The sequence below is a fragment of the Crocuta crocuta genome, unplaced genomic scaffold (genome assembly GCF_008692635.1).
Source record: "Crocuta crocuta isolate KB4526 unplaced genomic scaffold, BGI_CrCroc_1.0 scaffold190, whole genome shotgun sequence".
Lineage (NCBI taxonomy): Eukaryota > Metazoa > Chordata > Mammalia > Carnivora > Hyaenidae > Crocuta > Crocuta crocuta.
Genome location: NW_027527955.1, coordinates 11,033,689 through 11,042,530, shown reverse-complemented (window position 1 = coordinate 11,042,530; position 8,842 = coordinate 11,033,689). Strand labels below are relative to the sequence as shown.

At 43.7% G+C, this 8,842-nt stretch overlaps 1 protein-coding gene and 1 long non-coding RNA gene across 4 annotated transcripts in view; one reads left to right on the top strand and one right to left on the bottom strand.

Moving 5' to 3' along the window:
- The window catches only part of LOC144222091 (uncharacterized), a 17,503-nt gene extending 12,335 nt beyond the window's left edge, over positions 1-5,168 (bottom strand). For all 3 annotated transcript variants that reach the window (XR_013332292.1, XR_013332294.1, XR_013332293.1), the window contains exons 1-3: positions 5,091-5,168; positions 3,836-4,043; positions 1,149-1,221 (exon numbers count right to left, since the gene is read on the bottom strand). This is a non-coding gene — a long non-coding RNA (uncharacterized LOC144222091). The remainder of the gene's footprint in view (positions 1-1,148; positions 1,222-3,835; positions 4,044-5,090) is intronic.
- A 1,884-nt stretch (positions 5,169-7,052) lies between these two features.
- Positions 7,053-8,610, top strand: ARL11 (ARF like GTPase 11). Its single transcript, XM_077752647.1, has 2 exons — positions 7,053-7,208; positions 8,002-8,610. Exon 2 carries the CDS (start codon positions 8,020-8,022, stop codon positions 8,608-8,610), a length of 591 nt encoding a protein of 196 aa, XP_077608773.1. The 5' UTR covers positions 7,053-7,208; positions 8,002-8,019.
- Positions 8,611-8,842: the final 232 nt, after the last annotated feature.

Sequence of the window (8,842 nt, the reverse complement as noted above, 5' to 3'; positions counted from 1 at the left end):
AGAGCTGTGGGGGTGGTGGGAGAGGAAGAAAAGAGATATAATAGATGAAATGAAAATATAATGGAAGGGTTGAAAGATAATGTTGAAGAAATGTCCCAGAAAATGGAAAGGTGTAAGAAGGGAAAGAGAAAATATTAAAGATTAAAAAAAAATTTTTTTTAATGTTTATTTATTTATTTCGAGAGAGAGAGAGTTGGGGAGGGGAAGAGAGAGAGGGAGAGAGAGAATCCCAAGCAGGCTCTGTGCTGTCAGCACAGAGTCCAATGCAGAGCTCAAACTCACAAACTGTGAGATCCTGACCCGAGCCGACAGACATCAAGAGTCAGGCACTTAACCGACTGAGCCCTCCAGGTGCCCCAAAGATTTTATTTTTAAGTAATCTCTACACCCAGTGTGGGGCTCAAACTTACAACCCCGAGATCAGGAGTCGCATGCTCCACTGACTGAGCCAGCCAGGCGCCCCAGAAAAAAGATATGTTTTAAATTAGAGAATAAGTAAAAATTCAGCAACCAAATAATAGGAATTCCAAAAAGAAGGAACATACAAAATGGAGGAGAAAATTCAAGATGTCCCAAACTTGAAAGTAATTTACTTCTGGCAGTAAGAGATAGAGGAAAGGGCCTACTAAGTTTCCAGCATCACGGACAAAAATAGACTCATTCTAAGATACATGATATGAAATTTCAGAATTCCTGGAACGAAGTGAAGATTTTATAAGCTTCCAAGGAGAAAGAAAGTTACAAATGATGGATCAAGAGTCAGTCTGGTTTTAGGTTCTCAACACCAGCAGTGGAAGCAACAGCACACTGAAGCAATGCCTTCAACGTTCTAAAAGGAAATGATTTCCATCCTAGAATCTCATATCAGACAAACTATTAATAAATTGTTAGAGTTTAAAAAAGGCATTTTCAGGGGCCCCTGGGTGGCTCAGTCAGTTAAGCGTGAGACTTTGGCTCAGGTCATGATCTCACAGTTCCGGTGTCGACAGCTCATCCTGAGCCTGCTTCAGATTCTTGTCTCCCTCTCTCTCAGCCCCACCCTGCTCGTGCTCAGTCTCTCTCTCTCTCTCTCTCTCTCTCTTCCAAAAATAAATAAACATTTTCTTTAAAAAAAGACATTTTCAGAGCTTCAAGGTGTAAAAACTTACCTCCCACGGATCCAAGAAGTTACTGAATATGTGCTTCACTAAGACAACCAAGTGAACCAAGAAAGGGGGAAATCTGCAACATAAAAGGAGGATCAGGGCTCCTGGTGACTCAGTTGTTTAAGCATCTGATTTCAGCTCATGTCATGATCTCATTGTGAGTTGGAGTCCTACATCAGGCTGGGATACTCTCTCTTCCGACCTCTCTGCCCCTCCCTTTGCATGTGAGCACGTGCTCTCTCTCTCTCTCTCTCTCAGAATAAATAAATAAACTTAAAAAGAAAAAAAGGAAGGGTGCCTGGGCAGCTCAGTCGGTTAAGCGTCCGACTTCAGCTCAGGTCATGATCTCGTGGTTCATGAGTTCAAGCCCCGCATGGGGCTCTGTGCTGACAGATCAGAGCCTGGAGCCTGCTTCAAATTCTGTGTCTCCCTCTCTTTCTCCCCTTCCCCTGCTCACACTCTGTCTCTATCTCCCTCAAAATAAATAAACATTAAAAAAATTTTTTTTAAGAAAAAAAGCAGAGACTCCAACACAGGACAGAGGTCAAGTGAATATCAAAGAAGATGTACATATGATGTAGAGAACAACTAATTCTTAAGAGACAGACACAATAAAGACTTATCACCAAACTATCTGCTGTCATTAAGTCTCTTTCCCTGGAAAAAAAAAAATTCCCAGGCAAGCCTAGTTTGGATTCTTATCTGTATTTGACAGGCCTAGATCTTGTGCTAATGAGTAATCAAGAGTCCCCTCCTCTCCATGCCCTACAGCCCGGACCAGCTGATAGTCCCTTTGCCTCAGGAAGTGTTCTGATTTGCTCATTGCTGACAGCTGGAAGTGGGCTTTGCCATCGAATATACAGCAGAGTCCATTCCTACTGACTGCATTCCCACTCTCCCACCAGGAAGGCCTGCCTGTGGCCCCAACTGTGGTTAAGTCCTATGCTTCCTAAGACTCTGTCATGACCTTGCACACGAACACACTAACTGCCGAGAAGGGGCTCTTACAGAACTCCCAAGGAAGCAAAATGCAGACTATGACTCAGAGACTATCTTCACTTTATCTTCTGTCTAATAATGGCAATGTTCCTCTTCAGTAAGATTTGTGCTTGCTTCTCAGCGACTGTACTGATCCCTTTTTACATATATTTATATGAAAATAGTTCACAAAATGATATAAAATTAAATGAGAATAAAAAAGAAAAAACTAGGCAAGTTACTTAATCATTTTTACCTCAGTTTCCATATCCATAAAAGGCGACAAAAATAGTCTTACCTGTTAGCTGTTGGGGGGAGTAACTAAACAAACATAGACAATGTGTATGATACAGATTAGGGGCTCAATTGGTGATAACTATTTTTTAAACTCTCAACTTAATAAGATCATTCCTTTAATGTGGGAGTATGTGTGTGAGTGTGACTGTGTGGTGTGTGTTTGTATATATACAGAGTGTGATAAAGGTAAAGCAAGAGTGATCTACACTGCAGGAGGTAATGGCAGATTCTGGAGAAGGGAAAAAATATGAAACATGACAAGTGCCAGGAGCCTTGTAGGCCTGTGAGCTGAGGCAGAATCAAAGATGTGGCAAACTGGAATAGTTTATGCCTCTTATATATGCTTCTTAGATTTGACTATGGAAAATTTCAAAGGCATGCAAGATAAGGAGACTAATATAATATACCCCTGTCTACCTGGCTTCAACAAGTATCAATTCATGGCCAATCTCATTATATTATATCCCAAGCTACTTTTTCTCCATTACCAGATGATTTATAAACAAATCTCAGAATCATGTAATTTCATCTGTGAATATTTTAGTATTATGCTTCTTGTATTTTTTGTGGCCTTTTCATTATTTAATAAATCCTTTAAAAAATAANTTAATAAAAATAATAAATAAGTTACAGATATCACAACTTTATTTAAAAAGACTTAAGCAAAAAAAAAAACAAAAAAAGGGGAAAGGACTAAGATAAAATAAGGTAAAAACAGAGAGGGAAGCAAACCATAAGAGACTCTCAAATACAGAGAACAAACTGAGGGTTGCTGGTGGGGTGTTGGGTGGGGGGATGGGCTAGATGGGTGATGGGCATTCAGGAGGACACTTGCTGGGATGAGCACTGGGCATTGTCTATAAGTGGTAAATCGCTGAATTCTACTCCTGAAATCATTATTTCACTATATGTTAACTAACTTGGCTTTAAATAAAATTTAAAAGTTAAAAATAAATAAAAATAAAAATAAACAGTAAAATACATGCATGTGCTCCAAAATATGTATGTATATATATAGAAAGATAGTTGTAAAACCATGCATCAAACTACTAATCCTGATTACCTCATAGGAGGGGAGTAGTGATTTAAAGAATGAACATAAGAATTTTGTCCTGTAGGCATTTATATTGTTTGACAGTCAAAGGAAAAACAATATATTCATCATTACTTATGTGATTTTTTTTTTTTAATGAAAAGAAGTAAACACTTTGCTCCTAGTTGCCCAGAGCGACAGTAACTCATATGGGAAATGTTAAGAAGTCTCAAGTGCTGATTTGAGTTTCTAGCTACTAAGTGACCTTCCAACCTCCTTCCTAATCAAGTTTTTTTTTTTTTTTTTTTCCTGCCAACTAAAAATATACTATCCAGTTCAGGAAATGTGGGTGATTAAATAGCAGCTGCTACTGAAAACCTACTTTGCATATTGAAACAACCTTGGAAGAGAAATAGCAACAGCTCACTGTCATCATCAGCTCCTGTTCTGAGGCATGGCTGGAGAGCATCACACTTTTGTCTTGGCCTCCACATTATCCTGCCTGCACATTTTCAGGAGACAGTCTCCGGCCACTGTTGTTGTTGTTGTTGTTTTCCTCCTCTTAGCGTCAGGAAACTTCCTGCAAATACCTAGATACAGAAGTTGAAACTGCTTCAGTGCAAGTCTAACATCCTTTAGACTTTTCTTTTTTTTCAAGTTTATTTATTTTTAGAGAGAAACCATGGGGGAAGGGGGAGACAGAGAGAGAGGGAGAGAGAATCCCAAGCAGGCTCCACACTGTCAGCGCAGAGCCTGATGCAGGGCTCAAACCACAAACCACGAGAACATGACCTGAGCCAAAGTCAGATGCTTAACCGACTGAACCACCCAGACGCCCCACATCCTTTAGATCTTTCTTGCACTATTTCAGAAAGCAGATCACTCACTCCTATTTCCTTTTCCTACTTTTTGTTTTTGTTTTTGTTTTAGAGAGAGAGAGAAAGAGATTGACTGTCAAGATACTATTTCTGTTGGGAGGGAGACAGACAGGACAGACAGGCACAGAAATTCGCTCCAACTTTGCCACGTTCCTCATTTGGTTATAAAGAGATAGCATCACCAGTAAAATGGAAACTAGGAATAGCAGAAAGGGGATATGAGTTGTTCTATAAATGTAAAACACTCACAAGCCCCTAAATGTGATAATAATTCTAAGTACAACTCAAAATGCAAAATAAATGCAGTTTAAGAGTCTGCAATATATCCTATATCTAATTGTAATATATGGTGTCATAGTCTTCATAGTCTTCATAGACAAGAATGATGCTGACTTCTCTCACTCATAAGGCATGCAGATGCATTTTGAACAGTTTTGTTTTTTTTTTAAACTCATGTGATAGACTACACAGAGCTTTGCTTATAGCTGCTCAATAAAAATTCTAGTGTACCTGGGTGCCTGGGTGGCTCAGTCAGTTAAGTGACTGGCTTCGGCTCAGGTCATGATCTCACAGTGAGTTCAAGCCCCATTATCGGGCTCTCTACTGTCAGCATGGACCTGCTTCAGATCCTCTGTCCAACCCCCCCCCCCAACTCCCACCCCTCCCCAGCTCGTTCTCTCTCTCAAAACAAATAAATAAACTTAAAAAAAATTCTATTGTGCCTATAAGATATATGAGTTGAGGGAAACTTAACAGTACCTAGTCTAATCTTTCTTCACAAGTCAATGGCTTCTTCAGCTTCTCTCCACCTCTCCTCGATCCTCAGGGCCACACAGAAGGAACTGGGGTCAGAGTGACGGCAGTGTTACTCCCTTGGCTCCCAGGCTCCAGGCATATCTTATTCTTAGCCCCTGTGTCCTTATTTTCTGCCCATCCCAGTCCTCCTGCAAATCAAATCTTGGCAGGATACATCAGCTGGACAGGACTAAGTTTCAGCTTGATCTGATCACCCTTTACCACAATAAGACAAACAAGCCTTCCTCCACAGAGGTCTTTAATGCTTTGACCCTGCTCTGGCATAATGACACAGATTCTTTGCTTGACCAAACTTTAGTCAGGCTCCTGAAACTTCTTCTCAGCCCATCGGTGCACTTCCTTGTAAAATCCAGTTTTATCAAGAACCCTGCTAAGTGTTAACCAGAATGCCCCGCCCTTAATATCTAATTACCTCAATATCTGATCGGGTTCCTCGTCTCCCACCATCCCCCAAGGTGAAGTCTGGTCACTTGACCTGACTTCAGCAAGAATCCTGTTAGGTCAGCTTAGCCAGAATCCCCCCCCGAACCTCTTAGTAGTTTTCTATCTGCTGACCCCCGCCTTGATCCTTGGCTATAAATTCCCACTTGCCCAGGCTGGCTGCAAAGTAACAATAGCTTATAGCCACAGGCACCCCAAAGAACTAAACAACAGTAATGTCAATAACAACACAGTGGCATACATACCACACTCCATGTTTCTGACTTTTCTCAACCACTTCCTCCTGTTAAAATACCCTATAATTACAACAGGATGTTTGCTCTTTGCAAAGCACTTTCTTAGTGTGTAGCAGACATGGTGAAAGAGGAAGAGATAAATAAATCCCAGCAAGATCTCAAGCAAATCATTTACCCTGAGCCTTTTTCTTTATTTGTAAAATGGGAGAGGCATAACCCTCAACTTGCTTCTTGACTTTTTAATGCAATGCATGGGAAAGTATTAAGCACCACACAAATGCTACTGGTTATGAGAGCCGAATCACTGCAACTGCAGATGCAAATTAGAGGGCTACGGAAAGAATTCATGGCTTCTGATTGGCCAATTTTTTTTAATGTTTTATTTATTTGTGAGGGAGAGAGACAGCATGAGCAGGAGAGCGTCAGAAAGAGAGGGAGACACAGAATCCGAAGCAGTCTCCAGGCTCTGAGCTAGCTGTCAGCACAGAGCCCAACGCGGGGCTCGAATCCATGAACAGTGAGATCATGACCTGAGCCGAAGTCGGACGCTCAACCGACTGAGCCATCCAGGCGCCCCTGATTGGCCAATTTTTTAAAAATTATGTTTTCCAGGGGCGTCTAGGTGGTTCAGTCGGTTAAGCGTCCGACTTGGGCTCAGGTCATGACCTTGCAGTTCATGGATTCGAGCCCTATGTCCAGCTCTGTGCTAACAGCTCAGAGCCTGGAGCCTGCCTCGGATTCTATGTCTCCTTCTGTGGCTCGTGTTCTGTCTCTGTCTTTCAAAAGTAAATAAACATTTAAAAAATTAAAAATTATGTTTTCTGGAGGTATCATTGTTTGAGGGGGAAAACATGATGACTGTTGAAGAAAAAATTAAGCAGTATCACTGCCCACAGTTCCACCACATTGACGTAATTACTTAGTTTTTTTTTTAATAGTTTACCTTCAACATATTGACCTATATTTTTACAGAGTGTTTTAGTCACACGTAAGTCGTTTGGGCAGTTTTTAAAAGCATGCAGGATCCAAGCAAACAAAAGAATCTCCAGGCTCCAGAAAAAACATCAAGGCAGGTGTTCTGAGCTGCTAAGAAACAGAGCTGGTGTTAGGCTTCGCCCTTTCGAGAGCTAAGGAACCGGGGACATCTCTGTGGCACGTCCCCAGCAGAAGGACTGCCAGAGGAGTCAAGGGCTGAGGGAGGGGCTGATGAGCCTGCCCCGCCCCCAACCACCTGGGAAGGAAGTAGAAAAGGAGAACCAGCAACAGTCACAACATTTCCTTCACATCTCACTGTTGGGACACAAGGGACGAGTTGAGAGCAGCTGCATGCAGGGAGACGGCCACCGAGGAGGAGCTTTTTCAGCCACAGTCTAATAACACAGAGGTAACTTTCATTTCCCTTGTACAGTCCCCGCATAAGGAAGAACAGAGCCTGCCTTATTTTCCTGCAGGAACAGCCGGAATATACAGATGTCCCTTCTCTCGTCCCAGCCAGGTTTCCCCTAAGTGGGGAACAGGTCTTGGTTTTAGAAACTGGGATTCTTGAGGAACGTGAGTCTTGCTCTAGAGGTAGTTTACCTTGATGAGGCAATAGAGGAAACCATTTTGCTCTGATAAATCTGTCCCCAGGCGACAGTATTTATAAATAGCCACTGTTTACTGGACACGGTGCTGGTTCTGAGGAAAGTTCCAGAGACAGCAGAAGCTTCTATGAGCCGAATGGTCTCTTCGCTGGATGCACTGAACTCAAGCTAGCTTCCATTTCAGGCTTTAGGCTTCCAGAAGGGAAGTAGAGCCTGGAAGCCACAGACAAGCAATAACTGAAGCCATCCTTAAGTCATTTCTACTGAACTAGGTTATGTCTAACTAGACCCTCCTTTTTCCTCTTTGCTTTAACTCGCAAGGAAAGTGAGCCCACATTTGGAGTCTTCCAGGGCACCCTGCCCTCTTCTCTGACTCAGCTCCCTCCTCTCCTTCCCGAGATAGGTCAGCTCATGGTGACTCATACACCCTTACTTCCTGGCCCTTACTTCAGAGCCCAGGCCTGTGTTTGAAACCCAACCTTGTATAAACACTTCCTACGATGGGAGTCGAGCCTCTTCTTCCGTTTGCCTGCTTGCATTTGCGTTCCTTCAGGCAAGAATGGCTGACGTGCGCACTTGGCCTTTCTCCCCTAGGGGTTAGCAGTGGCCACCATGGGTTCTGTGAGTTCCCGAGATCACAAGGCAGAGGCCCAGGTGGTGATGATCGGCCTCGACTCAGCCGGCAAGACCACGCTCCTGTACAAACTGAAGGGCCACCAGACGGTGGAGACCCTGCCCACGGTTGGTTTCAACGTGGAGCCTCTCGAAGCACCGGGGCAGGTGTCCCTGACTCTGTGGGATGTGGGGGGGCAGACCCAGCTCCGGCCCAGCTGGAAGGACCACCTGGAAGGCACAGATGTCCTCGTGTTTGTGCTGGATAGCACCGATGCAGCCCGCCTGCCCGAGGCAGTGGCCGAGCTCACGGAAGTCCTGGACGACCCACACATGGCCAGCGTCCCTTTCCTGGTACTAGCCAACAAGCAGGAGGCGCCGGCTGCCCTGCCGCTGCTTGAGATCCGAGAGAGGCTGGGCCTAGAGAGGTTCCGGGACCGCAGCTGGGAGCTCCGGGCCTGCAGCGCCCTCACCGGCGCGGGGCTGCCGGAGGCCCTGCAGAGCCTGAGGAGCCTCTTGAAATCCCGCGGCCGCTGTGTGTCCACGTGNGAGGACTGGGTCCCCGCAGAGCAGGTGTCTGTGGTTCCTTGAGAATCTGAAGCTCAGTTTATCAAACGAGAAGTCCTTCTGTGCTTGGACAGGATATTTTCCTCTTGGGGCTTGTTGTCACTAGTGTTAATGTTGAAAATCAACTCTTCTTTGAATAATAATACTCGAAGGGGAAAAAAATGCCTCCACACACTTCATTTAGTAACTCATGACCAAGGGTGAACTGAGCAATTGTACTAATACAATAATGAATAATAGTTGCATGGCAATTAAG